At 40.4% G+C, this 23,462-nt stretch overlaps 1 protein-coding gene across 2 annotated transcripts in view; it reads right to left on the bottom strand.

Annotated features, from left to right (window-relative positions):
- The window catches only part of PREX1 (phosphatidylinositol-3,4,5-trisphosphate dependent Rac exchange factor 1), a 176,825-nt gene that overhangs the window by 60,006 nt on the left and 93,357 nt on the right, over window positions 1-23,462 (bottom strand). For both annotated transcript variants that reach the window (XM_076351609.1, XM_076351610.1), the window contains exons 6-10: window positions 16,544-16,705; window positions 8,593-8,726; window positions 5,094-5,209; window positions 3,957-4,106; window positions 390-537 (exon numbers count right to left, since the gene is read on the bottom strand). In XM_076351609.1, the coding sequence (XP_076207724.1) occupies window positions 390-537; window positions 3,957-4,106; window positions 5,094-5,209; window positions 8,593-8,726; window positions 16,544-16,705 (710 nt within the window). The remainder of the gene's footprint in view (window positions 1-389; window positions 538-3,956; window positions 4,107-5,093; window positions 5,210-8,592; window positions 8,727-16,543; window positions 16,706-23,462) is intronic.

The raw sequence follows: 23,462 nt of genomic DNA, 5'->3' as shown, positions 1-23,462 counted from the left end.
TCAATCCTGAGACTTGGACAGTTCTGCAGGATTTAAACATCACCTGGTAAGCATTTGCTTGTATACAAAAGAGGATACAGGTTAGGCCACCAACAGCCCTGAGCTTGTGGGAGTTAAGGTATTTTTTCTTATTCCTTTTGCTGATCTGAAACAGCTGTTATGAGTTACTGTACAATAGAATGAGCTGCCACTATACAGCCTGTGCATGGCGTAAAACAGAAATCAAGGATTAATTTTAATAAATCACAACTGTAATGGGGGTTATGGCCTTTTCAATTAAGCTGCATCAAAGCACATCTGATCTGACCTCACAATGCCATACCCAGAAAATCCAGAGTCCGTTCTTTTAATTGGTATGAAAGGGCCTTTTCAATTCAAATGCCACTTACTTGCCAAGAAAGCACTTGGGAACAGTACTTAATTTTCTCCTCCTGTCTTTGATAAGGTTCACTTTCTTGCTCATCATCATTTGGTACAGCTTCTCTCCTTTCTCTGCAATCATGACGTATGCATCTCTCTCCATTCCCAGTTTCAAACCTGGAATACAAAGCAGAAATTCCTTCAGATCCTTAACATCAGATAAAGCGTTTTCTCAAAGTCAAAGGCTGAGGCCAAACAGACAAAGTGGTAGAAACACAAAAATTAACTAAATTATTTTCCAAATAAGGGGGAAATTGGGTCATTTATTTATCTGAGTACACAATTGTCATTGGTGAGTTTAGCACCAACGAGATGCTTGCAGCTTTTCTTCTCCATTTTAAAAAGTAGCTTTAAACTTATGGTTACATCATATTACACAAAGTAGAATGGTTTACAGAACATGGAGAAGTTCCAAACAAAGCAAGATAAAACATATACCTTCTGAAACTGATTTCCTGTTGCAATTTCACTTTTGAAATAACTGCCGGCATAAGACTTGTTCAAGGCAGCTAAATGCTTGACAGAGCAGATGACTTTTTGAGTGTTCTATTACTTGAAGCCAAAAATACAAAACTGCTGAAATCACATTCACATCCTTAAATAAATCAAAACTAGACAGGAACACTATTTTCTCATCCTTTCTTAATTAGCCTATTTACTAATACCCCTACGCTAAAAATACAGTTTGACAATCATATTATCCAGTCAATGAAAGAAATACTGAATGATTTAAGGAATGATAGATAATTGGATATAGAGAAAAATTCATGTCCACTTTGTATGAGTTTCCACATAGCTCATGTTAACATGAAAATCGCTACAGTCAAGAGGATGATCTCTGAAAACAACAGGTGTCTATGTTACAACTATCGTCATAACTGGCATTTTCTGGCACTCTTCCCTTTAGATTTGCAAATTGCTTTAGGAGGACAGCCCACAAGAAAAGCTGCTTTGCTGCTCTAGATGTTTTGTCTTTCTAGCCTGAACAAATCGCTTTGTTTTCTGGCTAGAACTTGCAAATCTAGGCAACTCTGGAGTCCAAAACAGAGGTACAGATTTTAGACATCTCTAAGATTAGCTTGAAAACAGGCATCATGAATTTGTCCTGTACTTACGTGCCTAATTTTTACAGAGATTGTCATTAAGCAGAATTTAAGTGATCACTGTAAGGCTACAAAATGAAAACTGTGCATTCTTTAGGAAGAGCAGTTCACCCTAACTGGGCATAAATCCTGTTGCTTTACAGTAAGATACGGAAATGAATTAATAGTCTTCTGCGTCATCAGAGCTGCTTTCTAGCTTTTTGAAAACATTTAATGCATTTGTTTTAGAGGCTTGAAAAGCACGTTCCAGAAATTAGACTTGCACAACATTTTGTCTTTCAAATACAGTATTTCTTTCATGTGTCCAATATCTGGCTAAAGGTTTTGGCTCTGCAAATCCCTTGGCTTACTGCCGTTATTTTTGCATCCTCTTCTTCCCCCAAATACTGTGATCCAATTCAATGCAAATGCTGACACGTGTAGCCGAGGCTAATTTGCAACGTGAACTTGTTTTTGTGATAGAAAACAGCCTGTGTAATAGTATACATGTTTCCTGCTGGTCTTACATCACTGAATTCCCCAGGCTCTGATGTAAATGGCAGGCTGGAATGCACGTTCTACCCAACCCATCCTACAGAATTGGGAATCTCACCAGCTTTCTAATCCAAACACTGATATCTCTGTGACTTTGCAAGTACTCAGATCCAAAGGAGATTTTCCAATAAGGCCTGGAATGTCTGCCAGAGTATCTATGTTTATCCCTAGTGCCTGTCATCAGCTGCCACATCATAAAACTGTATGACAAAAAGCATCAGAAAAAAAACACTCTTACTAGCCAATGCTGCATGGAAAACTTTGAGAAACTTTCTATTAAGGAATAGTTCTTTTCCCTTCCTAATATTTATTTCAGTCACCTCCCCATATTCTCAAGCTCCCTGTTCATATATGTCCTGTCTTTTTACTTCTTATTGAACCTTCCCTCTCCTCACACATTTTACCTGATGCACAGGAAATTCCGCAGAGCACTAGTGACCTCACAAAGCAAAAACTTACTATGAAATGGAGACTTACTGGATCTTTTAGAGATATGATTTAGCACTCTGAGGGTAAAAGTAAGAGCCAAGAAATGTATTTCATTAAAAAAATATATCATGTGGAAGATCAGGATCCTTACAGTAGAGTGGGATGCAGAACTGACCAATGAGCACAGATCACCAGCTCAGAATAGTAAAACACTTCCTTTTAATAAAAAATAATAATAAAAAAACACAACCTGAATTTTGTGTTGCTTTCAGTTGCTTTCAGTTAGTTCTTTTGAATTTACACCATGCCCAATCTACATTTTGAAGGTAGTATCCTTGCTATTATCAAAAGGTGTATTGGAGTTCATATATGATAAGGTATGTTAGAAATGTTTTAGATTCTATGGTAACAAACAACACTGTGATATGCATTGTGTTTAGCAGATTAGATGCAAAGCATTGTAACATAAAAACTAAGGTTTGGATTTCAAAGGACATTAAAGGATTTAGATTCTCTGCTTTCATTAAACTTCAGTGACAGATCTGTAACTTAAAATACTTTAAAAATCTAAAGCATTATTGCTTAGCAAGTACAAGTTTTGAAAATACACTACTAACTACAGACTGACCTCTTTCAATATGAACGTAGATGAGCAATTACATCTTTACTGGAGTTGCGCGTGCGGAGAGGGGAACCACTTCTACAAGTCAGGCACAGAATGTTTTAAACTAAGTGTCATTTCCTCTGGCAATGAGCTATTATTTTTCCCATTGAGCAAACAGGGAAGCAGGTTCACTTGTGAAAGATAGTTCTGACTTTTAAAGGAACTCGGAGCTTTTATCACCCACCCTGATTCATGGCTTTTTGAGCTTGCTTCTATTGTACAGCACCATTTCAAGATAAGCTTAGTTTTTGTTTCATTCCACAAGAAAAGATAAAAGTGACAAGCATCAGCATACATTTGTCACTGTTCTCAGTCTAAGCATAATATTTCTAGAGTTTTTCCTCCATGAACTGTTCTGTTAACTTCAAGATCCTGGAGGTCAAGTTTGTGAGAACGAGTTTATGCCATTGCCTCTGAAAAAGGCTGCATGCTGGATTTTCTTCTTTCCTTTTACTGATAAATACAAATACAACTTTATCTTATTTACAAATAACAGACCAAAAAATGAAATTGATTAAATGTAATTTTTTCCACAGTAATTCAGTGCATCAAAGAAACTGACTCTGGCAAATAAAAATATTTGATAAATACACTGACACAGGTCCATAAAAACCCCAAGGTACACATTCAGAAATACCTGTTTTCAATCACTTGATTTTCTTTGTCATTAAGGATAGATTTGAATTCTGCCCATGGAGGAAAAACTTCAACCTTTTCTTTTTCTCTCAGATATTTACACATGCATATACATTTCTCCTTTGTACACAAGTTCATTCAGTGCATTAGAAAATACATTATCCACTTACTCTCTCTCTGCTCCCTTTCCTTGATTATAGCATCCAGCCATTTCTGTTTGTCCTCTGCAGTCTTGGCCATACAGACAAACCATTTGTTTTTGGCTGTGTTGTGTATCTTCCAGCCATTTGTCACAGTGTACCCGTTGCTGTGGTAATCTGCTGTAAAAACCCAAAGCACAGTGCACACAGTGAATAGAAAGCCTGCTATTTAATCAAATCAGTGTGGGACACCTTAATTAAAATTTTCTTCTTTGAAGAGCTTGATTTCTGGAGGTGTTCTTCATGCATCAGTCATACTGACTGTCCATGTGACTGGTTGTTACTTACCACTCTGAAGTACAAATATTAATAGAAGTATCCATGGCTAGGCTGTTCAACTGACCGAATGTTTCAGTTCTAAGAGTGACACTCTGTAATTTCACCTCAGAAGAAGAACTAAAATATTTTAAATACAATGGCATCAGTGAAAAAAATCTATGATGTTTGTTCAGGTTATTTGCTCTGAACTTCCTGGGGACAGGCTAACTTCTTGCACCATAAGGACTTTTGTCCACAGGACATGGGAACTCTTTAAATGTCAACTTTTTAAAGGACATAATATTAATTCCCAACTTATTACAATAGGAGCAGGGGTTGGTGTGGCCTTTGTGGATGAAATCAGAAACCCATCCAGTCTTCCTGCCTGTGTCAGAACACAAGAATTGTAACACAACTGCATTCCCATATTTTGTTCATGGTCACATTCCATGCTACTGATTTGATGCTAAGACTAATATTTGGTAGTATTCTAAATGAGAAGAAGATCCAGAAGTTCTGTTATTATAGCTGTAATGGCTTAAGATGTAAGAAAAGAAAGGATGAAAGAAGATAAAGTATCTTTTAATAAATTAACTTGGATTAGGAGAAAAAATAGACAAGCTTCAGGGTACACAAACTCTTCATAAGGTCATTTCAGAATGAAGGACCAGTGCCTGAAAGCATGTCCAGTCTTTCAACTATATAAGCTGGTCTAATAATGAAGGCATCAAAAGTTACATAGCTTACTTAAGATTTCATTAAAGGAGATGGACAAGTACTTTTGTAACAAACTTCCAACACAAGATCTGGACTTGCTGTGTTGTTAAAAGACAGTATTTGGTCTCTTACCCGTTCCATCCTCCACATTCTCCACCTCCATGACTTCTGTATTTATTCGGCCCCTGAAGATATACAGGGACCCGTTGATTGACTTTGTCCGTTTAGATGTTTTTTTCCCAGTAACTCTGCAATTAGGATTTAGACTGTTAGCAACACATAAGCAAATAGTGTAATATATATATGCATAAATCAATCTGAGATATGACTATTAAAAAAGGATTCCAATATAGTGTTTTGTGGTATTTGACCATGTCTCTGATTTTAAATAATTGGAATACTCAATCAGCTCACAAAGATAAGCATACAACAGTGTCAGTCCAGCGATAAAGAGCTTATTTTGCACGATTATGTGAAGATTGGGATGCCTTCAAGATTTGCATTCTTCACGACTAACTGATTGAAATGCCAGTACAACTGAACTGCACATGGCTTTGGGATGAAAACTGCAACATCACCTGACACAATGTTACATTTGCCTCCTTTGTTTGCCTAAAGCTTTGATAAATTTGTGGTATGTGTACCAAGCTTCAAATATGAAATGAAACATGCAAAAAGGGTAGCGTCACATGGTCTGTCGTACGTGTGTTAAATGTCATTGTATGCAGCATTTGTGAAGGTGCTGCTGTGGCGATTTTGCACAAAAGTTTACATCCTTATCCATAAGCTTTATAGTATCTCTGTGGAAGTGTCTCATAAAAAAAAAAATCAGGAATGCACTTTTCATTGCTAGCTATGTTCTGATTTTTATGTCCAGAATAGGTTTAAAACTATCCAACTGACACCTGCTGAGCTTTAATATCTAAGAACAACCCTGCTACGTGAACCAAAACACAACTGGTCAAACGATCATCATTTGAGATGGCAGGTGTCCAAACTCTGTACAGTGAAGGGATTGCTGTGGCAACTTGCCAGGAGCTCATAAGATTCAAGGAATATTGCAATAAAAAACAGCTGGGGAGAAAATTTCTGTCAAAGTGAAATATCTATGACAAACTGAGGTGAGAGGAGAATCACCAAGTTTTTCTGAACAATTTTTCCTTTTACAACTAGCTTTGGTGACAAATATACCTTTAGTGATGACCATATATTTACATCCATTTAGACTGACAGGGACTGAGATCTTGGAGCTATTAGATCATTTCCTAAAGACGACTGCTGGAGTCAAAAGAAAAGCTGTCCTGGCAGCCTTACTGAAACCCTTTAAATACTCAGCCCATTTCCCCACATGAAACATACTGTTCCTGACATCAGGATTCAATTTAAACAGCGGTCTATGATCCTGCTAAAAACACAAAACAATACTCAGCCCTGAAAATCTGTGTCATCAGTTTGTCAGACTTCCCTAAGCTTCTGCAAAAGATGAGATTGCAGTCTTAGATTTAAAATCACAGATCTAATTCTGATTCTAAACACATCTTAAATTGGTCTCAACAACACTACTCCTAATTTATGCTATTGTGAAAAGATATGACACCCAAATTCAAATGCTGCATTGTTGACTACTTATCAAAGATTGAGGCCTGAATTCTGACTGCACTTTTCAATCAAGAAAAACTCCAGTGATTTCTACAAGATAAGCATAGTATGAGATGAGAACCAAGTCATTCAATTTCAAATTAGGAACAGACACAGGCAGTTTTGGGGTTGTTTTTTTTTCTTCAAAATCTGTGTCCCACTAACATGTCAGTTGTTTGTCAAGCAGCTGGCCAAATGATCACACCAGCACAACTGGATAGACATTCATTTCCATCCTGGACTAATTATAAATAGCAGCTAGACAGGAAAAATATCCAAAATTGAAGTCACTCAACAATCCCTAAATATATCTTTTACATTAGCAATTCCCAGAAGACTTAATAAAATATTTTACTTTTTAATGGAAATTGGATTCTGGACATTTCATCAGTTCAAGCTACATTTTAGACAAAGATAAACAGTATCGATTCTTTGGGAAAATCAAAGTGTTACAGCAGCCTCCTCCAAAATCAAGCCAAACTACAGAGTAGCTCAGTAGTATCTCCTGTACAAAAACAGAGTGTTGCTTAAAAGGCAGTAGAACATTTTGTTTTCTAAATCTTAGCATTCCGGGAAAAATGCCTGGACAGCACGGGAGCGGCTAGGCTAACCTGAACTACAAACAGGACTAGAAAACCAGTTTCTAAGAACTCTGAAGAAGTAAAAGATTAGATATCAAATTGATTTTTTTTTTTCCCCCATAAGGAATAGCTTTCTGTTAGAAGACACACAAATTTCTGAACTCTTTCACATGGAAGTTTGGATTTTGACAAATGTGGTAAAATGTCAAAATGAAATTTTTCATCTTTCTTGCTTCATTTCAGCAGAGTCAGAATGCTTCAGTTAAATAATATTAAAAGCCATATAAGATTGAATTCTGTAAATGCTTTTTCAATTTAATTTAAATTTTTATATTACATTCTAATAATTTCTAATGTAGATTTCACCTAATAATTTGTATTTATGTTGTATAGTTTCAGCATTATCCACCCAAAAAGTCTGAACATTACTGAAATTATTTTTCCCAACTTAATGGTTCCAAAATTTTCACAGTTTTTTGTTCAATGGAATAAACCCAAATTTTGAGATATGAGAATTTTCTTTGGAGTGAACACTCTGGGTTTTGAGAAGTTCTAATTAGGTTGGCCATTCTACTTGGTTATCACCAGTAAAGAAGTATAACTTGAAGAAGGGGGGAGATAATACAGGAAAGGGAGTAGGAGGAGAATCTGGAGTGTAGAGAATGCATTGTAAATTCAGAAAAGACCAAGACGTGAGAATGACACTAGAGCTGTGAAGGTGAAAAGCTTAAGAACTGAAATACAGTATAATTGCTGCAGAAGCAAATTGCCCTCCACACTGTCAATGCTATTTCAGTAATAAGCAGTAGGTGTTAATAATGCTTAAGTTTTATAACGTGGAATGATGCAAAAATTGTTACTAGGATAAGAAAGGAAGACAACACACAGAACACATGGGCTGCAAATCCTGAACAGCAATTTGCTAATCTTCATCTCTTCCTCACTCCTCTGTGTCCTGCATTTATTAAATGTTTTCTTAGTCTTCCACTTTCCCCTTTTTCTTGGCTTTATATCATTCTTCACATCACCCTCTTCTGCTTGGAATAACCTCACAATGAAAGCTGGCAACACCTCCTTCTTCACATCACTCCTGGAGACCCATCTGCTCTGGGAAGCTTTCCAGCTGTAAGAAGCTGTGTTTTTTCTGCACTGTATCAACTTCTGTCTTTGGATTGCACACTTCTCAGGGTAGGGACCCCATTCTGTCTGGCATATTTATCCTACCATATAGTGACTTCTTTCTCATATAGTCTAAGTAATAGCAATAGTCAAGAACAGAGGAAAGTCACACCTGTGACTCAGTACTACAGAGCAACAGGGAATACAGTGAGTGATCAGTAATTGATCATACTGTCTACTTACAAAACTTCTGAATGGTCCCATTATAAAACCGTAAAGACAGAGGGACTCACCTGGATTTCCTCTTGCAATAGACCAGTAGATTATCGAATAGAAAGAACATTCTCTCCTGGATATTTCCTGCTGAGATTTTTAACAAAGTCCCTTGGAGTAAGAGCTGTGTGCAGATATCTGTCAGATTTGACCCCTGAAACATAGAAAAGAGATATTCTTTATTTTTAACTTTTTGTGTGTGTGCACAATGAAGGATTTTTACCAAAACGCTGTTATTTTATCTGCATGTCATTAAACTGTGAAATAACTGATGCACTCATAAGGAGGAAGTCCTCGATTTCTTAATGTGGCTAAACACATCATGTTTTCTCTGGATTACAAATATTTTTTTGGAGTCCTCATACACAACAATATATCTTCCCTATTAAACTCCAGGAGACTTTTTCCTGAAGAAATCTTTCACTCTCAAAGCAGCTGTATTATGAGTCTCTCAAGACCATTAGTCTTCCCTTCATACCCTGAGCTATCATTGCAGATATCACAAGTGATGGCTTTAGGAATGCTTTATAAAAGAATAATGGTATTTCCCTAATAGTGTAGCTCTGATACTGACATGCATCACTATTAACCATCTCTCTGCAAAATCATCTCAGTGGTGATACGTCTCTCCAACTCTTTTGTTAGAAGTATACGCAGGTGCTCTCCTTTCTGGAGTTCTAATGAACACATGCAAGTTAAAAACATAGCCATGAAAATCAGAGGCTGGGTCCTGGACACTGTGCTAGCTGCTATGAGCAAACCATTATATGCACTAGACAGCCATAGAGATAACCGAGCTTGGTGCTCGAGACACTTTAGCCTATGAGGATGCCCAGAAGCTGAAAACCACAGTAGATCACTCTAAACCATTCACTCCCCAAACTGTTACTCAGATTATTCCTAGGAAAAGCGATCATACAGTCCTTTAAATGGGGCCCTTCAGGACCAAAGCAGACGGGCCCAAATGAAAAACAACTATAGGACTGTCCCAGGTTGCTCTCAGGACAGGCAAACTCCAAGTGTCCCCACATTCTGAATGCACACAGTTGAGAATCTGCTCCACAACTGTTCCATTGACCAAACAAGATGGTTTGGCTAAACCTTAGGCACTAGCCTTGAATTCCTTGATCTAGTATTACTTCAAAGGTACAAGAGCATCCTATCAATAAAGGTCCCTTTTCAGAAAAACACCCCGAGGCACTGGAAACATTTACCACCCAGTTCTGGATCACTTACTAGTTTTTTCATTATAGAATAGAATAGAATCATAGAATCACTGAGATTGGAAAAGACCTCTAAGATCATCGAGTCCAACCATCGACCCAACACCACCATGCCCACTAAACCATGTCCCTAAGCGCCTCATCTACACGTCTTTTAAATACTTCCAGGGATGGGGACTCAACCACTTCCCTGGGAAGCCTGTTCCAATGTTTCACCACTCTTTCAGTAAAGAAATTTTTCCTCACGTCCAATCTAAACCTCCCCTGGTGCAACTTGAGGCCGTTTCCTCTCCTCCTATCACTAGTTACTTGGGAGAAGAGACCAACACCCACCTCGCTACAACCTCCTTTCAGGGAGTTGTAGAGAGCGATGAGGTCTCCCCTCAGCCTCCTCTTCTCCGGGCTAAACAACCCCAGTTCCCTCAGCCGCTCCTCATAAGACTTGTTCTCCAGACCCCTCACCAGCCTCGTTGCCCTTCTCTGGACACGCTCCAGCACCTCAACGTCCTTCTTGTAGTGAGGGGCCCAAAACTGAACACAGTATTCAAGGTGCGGCCTCACCAGGGCCGAGTACAGGGGCACGATCACTTCCCTACTCCTGCTGGCCACACTAGTTCTGATACAGGCCAGGATGCCATTGGCCTTCTTGGCCACCTGGGCACACTGCCGGCTCATGTTCAGCCGGCTGTCGACCAACACCCCCAGGTCCTTTTCCGCCAGGCAGCTTTCCAGCCACTCTTCCCCAAGCCTGTAGTGCTGCATGGGGTTGTTGTGGCCGAAATGCAGGACCCGGCACTTGGCCTTGTTGAATCTCATACAATTGGCCTCGGCCCATCGATCCAGCCTGTCCAGGTCCCTCTGCAGAGCCTTCCTGCCCTTGAGCAGATCAACACTCCCGCCCAACTTGGTGTCGTCTGCAAACTCACTGAGGGTGCACTCGATCCCCTCATCCAGATCATCAATAAAGATATTGAACAAGACCGGCCCCAAAACTGAGCCCCGGGGAACACCGCTCGTGACCGGCCACCAACTGGATGTAACTCCATTCACCACAACTCTCTGGGCCCAGCCGTCCAGACAGTTTTTTACCCAGCGAAGAATACACCTGTTTAAGCCGTGAGCCGCCAGCTTCTCTAGGAGAATGCTGTGGGAGACGGTGTCAAAGGCCCTACTGAAGTCCAGGTAGACCACATCCACAGCCTTTCCCTCATCCACTAGGCGGGTCACCCGGTCATAGAAGGAGATCAGGTTGGTCAAGCAGGACCTGCCTCTCATGAACCCGTGCTGGCTGGGCCTGATCCCCTGGTTGTCCCGCACATGCCTTGTGAGCACCCTCAAGATGAACCGCTCCATAATCTTCCCCGGCACCGAGGTCAGGCTGACAGGCCTGTAGTTCCCCGGATCCTCCTTCCGGCCCTTCTTGTAGATGGGCGTCACATTGGCAAGCCTCCAGTCATCTGGGACCTCCCCCGTTAACCAGGACTGCCGATAAATGATGGAGAGCGGCTTGGCAAGCACCTCCGCCAGCTCCCTCAGCACTCTCGGGTGGATCCCATCCGGTCCCATAGACTTGTGCGTGTCCAGGTGGCGTAGCAGGTCATTGACTGCTTCCTCTTGGATTATGGGGGGTTCATCCTGCTCGCCATCCCTGTCTTCCAGCTCAGGGGGCCGAGTACCCTGAGGATAACTGGTCTGCCTGTTAAAGACTGAGGCAAAGAAGGCATTAAGTACCTCAGCCTTTTCCTCATCCTCGGTGACAATGTTCCCCCCCAGCCCCGCACCCAATAAAGGATGGAGATTCTCCTTGGCTCTCTTCTTGGCATTAATATATTTGTAAAAACTTTTTTTGTTGTCTTTAATGACAGCGGCCAGATTGTGTTCTAGCTGGGCTTTTGCCTTTCTCATTTCTTCTCTGCACGACCTAACGAGATCCCTGTACTCTTCTTGAGTCGCCTGCCCCTTCTTCCACAAGCGGTAAACTCTCCTTTTTTTCCTGAGTCCCAGCAAAAGCTCCCCGTTCAGCCAGGCCGGTCGTCTTCCCCACCCGTTCTTCTTACGGCGTACAGGGACAGCCTGCTCCTGTGCCTTTAAGACTTCCTTCTTGAAGATCGTCCAGCCTTCCTGGACCCCTTTGCCCTTCAGGACCGTCTCCCAAGGGACTCTCTCAACCAGCGTCCTGAACAGGCCAAAGTCCGCCCTCCGGAAGTCCATGGTTGCAGTTTTGCTGCCCCCCCTCCTTACTTCCCCAAGAATTGAGAATTCTACCATTTCATGGTCACTAAGCCCAAGACGGCCTCCGACCACCACATCTCCCACCAGTCCTTCTCTGTTAGTAAAGAGCAGGTCGAGCAAGGCACCTCCCCTGGTAGGCTCACTTACCAGCTGTGTCAGGAAGGTGTCTTCCATTACTCTCTGAGTTGGAAGGAAGAACAATCTAGGGTAACAGTAACTTCCTTCCATGGTCAGCATGCAGATAAGGAAGTAAATTAGATTATATGACCCACTGCCTTGAGTCTTACTGGAAAAGAGAACTGACTTTGGATTGCAAGACATTCATTATCAACAAAACTGCTCAATTCCAAAGGTCTGTTAACCCTATATTCACAAATAATAGAAAAATTTTGTAAAACACAATTCATCCCACTTAAAGAAACTGAAGACATCTCTGTGCACAGGCATGAAATCCAGCTCCATCTAGAAAGTCACCCCAGAAGGATTTGTTTGAATGATTTTAGACATTGCATGAGTGATTGGCTGTTTTTTGTTTGGTTTTTTTTTTTCAGGAAGGTACAATCTGCTGCCATGAAGCTATTCGGGGGAAATCACTTTCTAAATGCAATGCAGTTACTCTAAAGGTGTGAATGAAGCTCTGATTACACCATTTTCTAAATCAAACCTTGCCAGCTGTGCTGTCCATGTCTTGCTTTTAGTTAACAATGAAGCAGCTATTCTTTAAAGGCTGCCAAGTATGCAGCACCAATTTGTGCGTTCCACATATGTGTTTCTATACATTCTGGATAGAATGATGCAGGAACTAGCTAGATGCAATGGTTCCATCTGCTGTCCTGATATGTTTTTATTTTCTTAATCATTCCATAGAAGGAGTTAATACATATCCAGAAATGAGCACTTGTTATTTTGAAAATGACCTGTTACTATCTTCAGGAGAAATCACTGTATCTCAGAATTATGACCCCAACGGCCTACTAGCACATACACAAATAGGAATAGAAACCAACTGACTGTACAACATAAAAGCATGCTCCTCATGTGGTTTGCCCATGGAGAAATCAAGGCTTCAGAGCACCTTAATTTTCCAAAAGGTATCCAAAGACAGCAAAAGCAATGAGCACAGTGACATCAGTAATCGGAGTTAATTTTTTACCGACACAGGAATCACTAGGTAAAATTATCTCCCCTATTTTGTGCAGGAAGTGAAAGCAAATGATTGTAACAGTTGCTTCTCACCCTAAAATCTAAGAATCTTTATTTTTCCATCAGACCCATCATGATGGTATTTAAACACTGTTGATGCATTTCCTGTTTGCTGTTGACCTAGCTACTTCCCATTTATACCGATTTGAGAGGTTTTTCAATAGTAAGAAACAGAGAAGATTTATTTGATGTTTTCAGAGACAACACAGGATTTCTCACCTTTCTAAGTGGGACTAAGCTGCAGGGGGGAGGCGGGGACAAGAAAAAGAAAACATCATAGCTAGTGGAATTGCAAATTACAGCCAATTATAAAATGATTGATCTGCCTAAGCACCAACACATATCTTACAACTCATGCTGTTCTGTGATGGGGGTTTTGCTTCCCTATGTGTTTCAGGCTGGGAGAATTTGACTGAACTGTCAGAACTGACAGACTGAGCAACTGAAAAAATTGTTCAGTAAAAATAATTCACAAAGACTCATGAGGAGGAGCTCTCCCCATAGAAAAATCAATATAGAATTAATAGAAACAGCATATTAACTTGTTCTTCACTAAGCAAACAAAAACATTGTATACAAAAGTTGGTTTTCTCATGCATCCTCTACTTTTCTTTCCCCTTTTTTTAAACTAATCTTTGTTTCCCAGAAGGATTAACCAGAATCAAATTGACCTGCCTGAGACTAATCCATAACATACATCTACAAGGATTCTGTGCATTCCAAAAGAATGAATCTGAGCAGAGTTCATTTTGATGAACAAACCTCTGATTAAGCTGCAGGCCTTCAGCGGCTTCCCAGACTTGGCCTACTTTAACATATCCCCTCATTATAACCTGTCTCAGAAAGAGACTGACAGGATGATGCCAGTATATGCTCAGTGTATGATAGTTGCATTAGAGAGGGAGACGCAGGTTGGTGGGTGGAGATGTTGAAGAAAAAATGTTGAACTGAGGAAAACACTTTTAAAACGAACTACTGCTCTTAGTGAAGTTACAGATGGCTCTCAAGAGCAAGAAGAAGAGACACTGCAGAAGCAAAATGATGTTACGTTGTTCTTCATGTTGGAAATATTGAGGGTGGCACTGATGGCAATAGGATGAAGATCAGACCACGGATGGTCCATTGGGACAGTTGGAAGGAAGTGCAAAGTCATAGAAACCAGTGAAACTGCTGGTTTGGTTAAACAGAAACATTAGATAAAGTGGAGCCTGTTCCAAATTACGTGAACAAATTAATGCCAAACTTCACTTTGGGCTGCTTGCACGCTCCCCAGATTCAGGCTACATCCCTTAAATTGTAAAATACTTGGTCATAAGTAAGCTGATCTTCACTTCTTTTTGACAATTTAGATGCCTTGGATTAAAACAGTTGAAAGCTGTAGGCCTTGTCGAATTAGCATGTATGGTACATAACCACATATACAGGGCACCAGTGTTTCAGAATTCACATCCATGCTGATGGAAAAGGGAAATTTTCTATTTCATAGGAGAGATTGCCATCAGATAAACTAAAAATAGGCGTAAATTTGCCTTATAGACTTCCTCCTACAGCCAGCTCTGTGGCTTATATCACTGCATTGTTAAGCTAAAAATGTATTTAATTCAGCAATTGCAGCTTTCCACAGATAGAAGTTAGGAGCCCTTTTCATTAGGAATAAACTGTGAAATACATCTGAAAGAACTAAAACCACTTATTTACAAACATAGCACTTTGCTCTTGAGTCATAATTTACAAGACCCCTAGCACGGTGGAAACCCAAGATAGGAAACTGTCAATCAATTTCAAACATCTTTATATGTACAGAAGAAAAAAATGCCATCATGTTGAGCATTGGCATGTATCTGTGATATATAAAGCTAGTTTTCCTCCTTTTAATATGCCACTAGAATAATTTAGAAATGTTCCACAGCTTACTGGGAGGTAAAAACACTTCTTCCTTTTTGAAATTTTCAGCTGAGTGACCTAGGTGACTTTGTTACAAAACAGTGTATATAAACAAATCTGAAAGGGTTTTCATCCCCAGAATGTTGCTGTAGATAAGTTAAACCCTAAAAAAAAAAAGCAGTAAGTTTGGATACCACTTCATTTATGGCATCATGGACACTTCAATAATCATGCTTCAGCCTCTAGAGTTCAAACCATGCCTCTTGCCTAGATGACCCATGAGTTGCATTGAACCTCAAATGGTTTTAACTGTTTCTAGATGTCTTGCTATATAGAACATTATATGACTTTGTTTGCTGAGCTTGCTATCCAAAAAATACACAGCTGGATATCTGGGTTGTTCTCACATCTTTAGCTGAATGCCAAGAACATCCTTCAGGGAAAAAATGAGCAAGGTTTAAAACATACACGAAAGATAAAAAACAACCCAAAAGAAAGTCATGGAGAGCACCCAAGACTCTGAACATGAGGAAGTTTACATGACCTCTAACAAAATGTCCTCAGCTGGCAATGATCAGCCTTGACATTTTAAATGTCAGTCTCACTAAACGCCGACGCCATTCTCTCCATGACACCATTTAACACCACTGACTCCCTATGGTGCACCTCCCAGAGGCTTCCAACTCCACCGATTCAAGGAACTCAACTAAAGTCATCACAAGGTAAGCTGCCAACCCTTTGCACACCATCCTGACTTCCCAGTATTTCTACTGGGATTTCTACTGAAATTCTACTGAATTTTTTCAGATTTCCTCTTCCCCCAAGCTTCACATTCTAGTTTTCTCCCTCTCTTTTATTTTTCTCCCTTCCATAGTAAATGCTTCTACCTACACAGATCCACCTACTGATAAACACATCACTAGAAACACATCCATGAGTAACTTAACTGGAACAAACACAAATATACCAGATGCTTTCTAATCTAATGCTTGCTAATCTAAGCTTTATCTTTTATACAGCAGATCTGTATGAAGCTAAGTGAGCTAACTTTCAAAGCTCCCGGAAAAACTAAAGGCTTGTAGGAATGGAAAGAGAAATTTCTGTTATTTAGACCAGTCCTGATTTCATCTTCTAGACCTATTTGTCTTTCAGATGAGATCTGCCCATTTGAAATTTCAGTCCATTCTAGCTCTAACACCTTTCTTTCTTTCATAATACATTTGTTCTGCTACAATTTAGCAGTAGCCTGCACACCCAAAATAAACACTAAATTCTAATCTCGTCAGAGTGATGCCACCCACACCTTCAAGAGCATTTACACATCACATAAGAAACAGAAATCACTGTACACAGCATGAGCCACTAAACTTCAGCCCTTTAAACTGTGTAGCGAACTGCCTCCAGGGAGCTTGCTAGTCCTACATCATACCTCCCATCCTTCAATGTGGGACTGCAACTGTTCAAGGGCTTCCAGTTTCTCCATCTGTCTCTTGGTCTCGTTGATATTTGTGCAGACTGTCTTCATTGCCTGCAATGCGTTCTGGACAGCTGGGTGATCAGGATGCTTAGAGGGAGTCCTCTTAGCCAATTCCTTAAAAAAAAAGAAAACATGCAATGTAAACTTAGAAGGGGCTCATGGAAAGGCACAAGCATTAATGTGCAATCCCACAGGAAAATGCCAGAACCACTGCAAAATTAAAGAGAAGTTGTGGGCATGTTACTGTAGATGTTGTTCTCTGTTCTGCATCTGTGCAGGGTTGCCATTTTATATGAATGCTGCTAAATAAATGAGGCAATCACTCATGTTAAATATGCCAAATTAAGAGAGCTCAAGCCAAATACGTTTTCCTGTGTCACATATGCTTGCTTCTAGTGTGAACCAAGGCCAAATAAATTAAAAGATTGCATAAAAAACACACTGTCCACTTCAAAGACATGCGATAAACTGTTGATCTAGCCATAGTCTAGATGCTATACCAGCCCCAGTGATGTGCATCCAGTATTTCAGTGATGCTGGATCAGGCCCCTTTGATCAGATAAAAATTCTGCCCGTAGCAGGTCTTATCAGGAACTACTAGAGCTATGGAAGTGGGGTTTTCCATGAACTATGGCCTTACAGGAATAACGCTAGGCTGTATACCCCATCCACAGTACTTACAGAAACGATCAGGTGTAGATTAATCCCAACCCACACGAAGCTTTGGGACCTAGGTTGTTTAGATCTATAACCAGCAGAAAAATGCAACCAAAGTGCAAATCAGATTTACCTAAGAGTGGAACTGCCCTCATGAGAAGCCTCTCTCTTTCCACTGACCAAAGAGGGATTCTAGTGAGACACCTCGGGTGTCTGTACTCAGGCGCTGGCAGGTGAGGCTGCAGGGGCCTCTGTGAGGAGAGGTGAGGGGCTGCCCCATGTCAGTTCCAGCCGCCTCCGCAAGAGACCCGCAGCAGGACCTGGCTGAGCCCGGTGGTGCCTCTGTGAAAATGCATTTAAGAAAGGGCAAAATGCAGCAGGGCAGAAAGAAAAACATGTGAGAAGCAGCCCTATGCACACCAAGGCCTGAGAGGAAGGCGGGGAGGAGGTGCTCCAGGTGCCGGAGCAGAGATTTCCCTGTAGCCCCTGGAGAGACCAGGCTGGAGCAGGTATCTCCCTGCAGCCCATGGAGAGGACCATGACAGAGCAGATATCCACACTACAGCCTGTGGAGGATCCCACGCCGCAGCAGGTGGATATTCTCTGAAGGAACTGTGGCAGGTGGAGAGCCCATGCAGGAACAGGTTCTCCGGACAGGAACTGCAGCCCATAAAGGACCCACGCAGGACCAGGTTTATCCTGAAGAACAGCAGCCCCAGGAGAGTTCACACGGGAGCAGAGAAAAGCGTGTGGATGAAGGAGCAGCAGAGAGGAAGTGTTACATACTGACTGCAATCCCCCATTCCCCACACCCCTGCACCACTCAGGGCTGGGGGAAAGTAGAGGGGTTGGGAATGCAAGAGTGAAGTTAAACCTGGGGAAAACAGTGGGAGCTGGGGGGAAGGTGTTTTTGTTTCTCACCATCCAAATATATTTTAATTGGCAATAAATCAAGTCGAATCTGTTTTGCCTGTGATGGTAATTAGTAAGTGATCCCCCTGTCTTTATCTTGATCCACAAGCATTTTTTCATCTTATTTTCTCCCCCACCCTGTCAAATAGTAAAAGTGAGAGAGTGGCTGGGCGGGCAATCAGCAGCCAGCCAAGATCAACCCACTACATGTAGATAAGCACCTATAGCTCTGAGCGTGATGAGTCTGTGTGTCCAGAAATCGCAGGGAAATGCACTAGCCACAGCTGTCCCATGTTTTTATGTGTCAGGAAGTATAATAATAATTTTATGAAGGAAGAAATTCATTTACAGAAGAGTAATGGCAAGTTACTTGCAAGAGTTCTGCAAGTCATTTGCAGAACCAAGACTTCCTGGCACTCGGTTCAGTGTTTTAACCTCCAAGACAGGCCCATGGCAAGTGGAGAGGGCTTCCCAAAAGGCAAAGTGGGAAAAAGTGCTGGAGTGGGAAAGAGAGAGGTCAAGAGAGCAGCAGGAGTTTAGCAGGGACTCTTCCCCAGATTACATTTAGGAGGTTGGGGCACATGTTTTGACTGGAGAGATTAACATAGAGATGAACAACGTGTCTGCTCTGAAGGAGTTCCTAAGAGACTCTGCTTCACTTGATTCAATGTACAACAGCCCAGTTAAACACTGCTCACTGAAAAACAGCAGTGGGAAAACTTGGGACCTGACAATATTAACCAGTTTGGCAAAAGGGGTAACCACTGTCAACTCACAATTAATAATTTTTTAGACCAACGGTATTTTATAGTCAGCCACAATTGGATAAAAATACATTAAAGAAACCTTAACTAAGGCTGGTAATTTCATCTTGATACATAATATGGTGTTTAAGACCCACATTTTTAGATTGCCTGGAATATTTAACTTTCTCACTATGTTCTGTTTTGCCTCAACATGTTCTTTGGTTGTTTTAAAGTCCTGTGTCTAAATGGCAAACTGCTGCTGAATTGCATCATTTTGCACAAGACACAAGAATGAGTTTGAATATAGCCAGAGAGCCTCCACAGCACTGTGGTCTGAACATAGCTAAATTGTTTCAATCCATAGTTCCCACAGCTAAGGGCAAAGACAGCCCGTTACAGTTGTTGTTCATCCAAAATAAGTGACTGCAATCCCCAAATGCCTGTCAGGGGCTCCAACTGGGCTTAATCTGTGGTTTGATTTGTCTTTTGCTTCTCTACATCAGCATGTTAACCTAAGCAAGTGTCTCTTCACCACACAAAATTTTGCCATATTGGCATTAATTTAAAGATCTTTGTGCCGTGCTGTCTTGCTTGGCCCGCTGACATACTCTGATTTCTGGTATAATCCTGAGTATTACTGGGGCTTGCCTTGCCTGAATTGGTCATACAAGCTGTAATATGAACACTGGTCCTAAACTGACTTATGTCCACACACAACCTCTAGATCAAATTAACTGGTACTTTTAGGCTCAAGTTACATGGCCTGTCAGAGAGTGGAAGGATGTGGGCTGAAGTTCAAGTTCTGCTGAAGCTTGCATTCACTTATAGTAACTATAATAGCTGCTAATCCAACCATTTTGTTAATCCAGACACTCTGAGCTGCTAAATCAAGGAACTTTCTCTGTCCTAGTGTTGATTCATAGATCTGCTCTACAGCATTCTTTAGACAGAAGTCACCATTAGCATGTGAAAGGTTTGTGCATACCTAGCTGTACTTTTCTACTAGCAGGAATAACTGTAGAATAAATAATTAGACTGTGAGGTGCTCGGATACCAGCAGAACTGGAAGGCATATTTGAAAGGAGGAAGCTAGAGTTAAAAGTAGTACAGATTTGTTTCTGCCTTTGCACAGACCCTCTCAGCGCTTCCTCTCTGCTTCCTCACACTGGTTGGAACAAGACTTAATTCACTAGCCCTAGTAAACTATCTTGAGACCCAGTGTTACAGACGTGCAAAGTATTTTAATTATTTATTTATTAACTTCTCGGTTTGCAGAATCTTTTAAAGTGAAATCTGCAACTTGAGAATAAACTGCTTGGCCACTGAGAATCCTTTAAGTAATGCAAGAGATAGGTCTCATGAGAATCAAAATATGGCAATGGGAGGTGCTCTCATTCTCACATAGACAGATCCTGGAGACAGAAAAGCCCAAATGAATGGACAGGAATGTTGGATATTTGTCCAATGAAATATATACCTATTCAGTTCTTTGCATACATTTGGTATTTTGAGAATTTACTCGTAGCTACAATTTCTCTTTTCAGAAAATTGTAAATGGAAATCGACAATGGCTTTTGTCAGATGGGTGACAGAGGAGATGGGTAATATGCTGACAGCTGGGAATCCCATTAAGAGAGAGGAGTTAATGATCTTAAACTCTTGGATGATTTACAGAGTGAGTAACACATGCACAGGAAAAAGAGGCTGGCTGCTACAAATGTCAGTTGATATCACAAATGAAATTCCCTATGGAAGTTTTTACCCCACTTTTGCTGAAGATAAGGCCAAGGAAAGTAAGTGTTCAAAAAGAAAAGGCAGGAGAGAGGTGTTGCACCTTGGTGAAACTAGCCTCTGCCCCATGCTTCCAAAACAGAGTGCAGAATTTTTGCTACATGACTCTCATTAAAAAAATCAGTATAAGTTCTGCAGCTCAAGTGTCACTCACACTGCTTTGGAAACAGATATGTATACACTAGCACTGTCTAAACATCCCTTTCTGAAATATCACCAAGACACAGAGAAAGAACTCTTCATTCACAGCAGGCCTCCGCTGCAATAAACACTGCATCTTCCCCACTCCTGCTAGCTGCCTGCAGTTCTGCCCAAGGAGCAAGAGAGGAGGCTGGAAAAGGCAGGGCGGGTGCTGGTTGTGGCAGTCAGTTGCCTCAGCAGCATAAGCAGCATAGACAGAGAACTTGTCCCACCACTGCCTAGTTTAAGCCATCTGAGGAAGAGCCATGCTGCTCTGACACTGCCATTCCCGAAAAGAGCAGAGCCCAGCACTTCTGAAATACAGTCAGTGAGCTCTGGGTGCTTATTTATTTTAGTGACAGATTTATGATGTGTAAACTCTGAGAGCATTTGACAACATTTTGAAAGGCAGCTGAGAGACTGACCAGATGGCAAACCTTGGGTATGACTGTCTTGTCCTCCATAAAGCTCATATATATTGTTGTCTGGAATTACTATCTTATGTATTGCAACTTGTGCACTAACAGGGCCAGGAAATGAGGTTGCTGCCACTCACAGAAAACTATTCCTTGCAAAGAGTTTCTTAAACTAATTCATAAAACACATCTACTTTCTAGCTACAGACTTGTTAATCCTTCAGACTAACCAGCAGTGGAGAACAGAAAAGCTGGTATTTTTCACAGCCTCTATTATCTTCACCATTATCCTCTGACTTTTCTCTCTTCTTTTTTTTGGGGGGAGAGGGGAAAGTTGCAAAGGTATCCTGTAACATAAGCTGGGGAAAAAAAAAAAATCTCTGTTCTTTAAAGAACTAAGACAGAAATGGGAACCGTGTCCTCTGGGCACAGAATTTTCCTTTTATTTCACTCCTCTCTCATAGCTGCAAAGATTGAGGTGGTGCCACTCATATAACACCTACACACAGAACACAACTCATTTTACAAAGGGAGTAACAGAGCACTCCAAGACATCTACAGCCAGCTGTAGTGTCCTCCTGAACAGCATACGGAAAGGAAGGATAGGACATCTACATCCGATCTACTCAGAAATGCCAGTTTTTGATTATGCAATGGAGTAAAAGGATTTCCAACTTAAGTATTTCAATCTCAGATGCAGCTTTAAATAGCTTAAGTCTAAAAGAGTTCTAAACATGATAGAATCTAAATATAAGAACTAAATCACATAAGTAAGACATATCAGCTGCTCATACATTTGTCTATTCACTAATTGTGCTTAATCCCCCAAAAAACGACCAAACAAACAAAAAAACCTATGAGGAGAGAACTCAGCAAAAAGAACATTACACAGGAAGATGCAAAGAGGTGGCAGGAGGGATGACGAGCGAACAATGCAGGCAGGCAGAGGAAACTAGAGGGTTTTTTAAAGGTAAACACAATTTTAATATTTCCTAGAAAAAAGGATGTTATTCTGCTTAACTGATCTTTTTTAAAAAAAGTCTCTGTCATCCTTCCCCATGTCCTCCCTTGCCACACAAAAATGATTGTTTGTGTACGTAAAACTGACAACTGAACACATGTTTTGCAGCTGAAATTTACAAGTGTCTATATTTTAAAAATTCCTTCCTCCTATCTTTATACTCTTGAGGACACTCAGACATGACTTACCATGGATTTTGTGCAATGAATGTTAACATTGTGCATTGACTGGTGCAAATCATTGCTCGCCAGGCTGGCTCGCTTTGCACTACAAACCAGTGCATGCATAAAATACGGTTTCAGAGATACATCCGTTGGTTACTTACTGAACGTCTCAGGATTACAGAGATAACAAAGACAACATATTTCTTTGCTTATCAGTTCAAAAAGTTGTGTTAATAAACAGTTCAGCTTCAAAATGTGTTTTTTTTTTAAAAAAAACAACTTACTGTGAATATAAACGTATACAGGAGTTTTACATTTGTATTTTACAGTTTTTAATATTTGCTTGTATTAAAATTTATTTTCCACTTAAACTAACCAGAAAATAAATGTTATACCAGGCTCTATTTGTGTACCTGCCAAGCAGGTTTTTTTATTCTGTATATTTTTAAAATTTCTAATTTATGTCAATGTTTCTACAGGGTGAAGACTAGACAAGCAATGATAAATCAGTAAAACTGATTATATTCAATATGCCATCAAATCTACGACATTTGCTAAATTAAAATGTAACAAAAACATGTTTCCAGTTTTATAAATACTACCAGTTATTTGTGATTATATATAAAAAGTGTGGAAGACAGAAGTATGATTTATAAATTGGCAGTGTTCCTTACAACTCTGTAGAGTGTATATATAATTCTTAATGTTGTGTTACACAGAGTTGGATTTCAACCAGGCAATGTCATGAATCTAAAAGCAGCACCACTTTTCTTGAGGGAAAAAAAGGAAGAAAAAAAAAAAAAAGACAAAAAAACAAACTCCCAAAGATTAAATATATTCAATTATGGCAAATTAGAAGGTTCTGTTCCTTAACCAGCTCTAAGAAAAATGGAGAGGGAGAAGAGGGGAGACAGTGAGTTAACCTTTCTTCATCCTGTTCTGTATCCACACCACTGGCTTCCCATCTTTCCCTTTCAAAGTCCA

This window comes from Aptenodytes patagonicus, chromosome 14, assembly GCF_965638725.1.
Source record: "Aptenodytes patagonicus chromosome 14, bAptPat1.pri.cur, whole genome shotgun sequence".
In the NCBI taxonomy this organism is placed as follows: Eukaryota; Metazoa; Chordata; class Aves; order Sphenisciformes; family Spheniscidae; genus Aptenodytes; species Aptenodytes patagonicus.
This window is presented reverse-complemented; position numbering and strand designations above follow the sequence as displayed.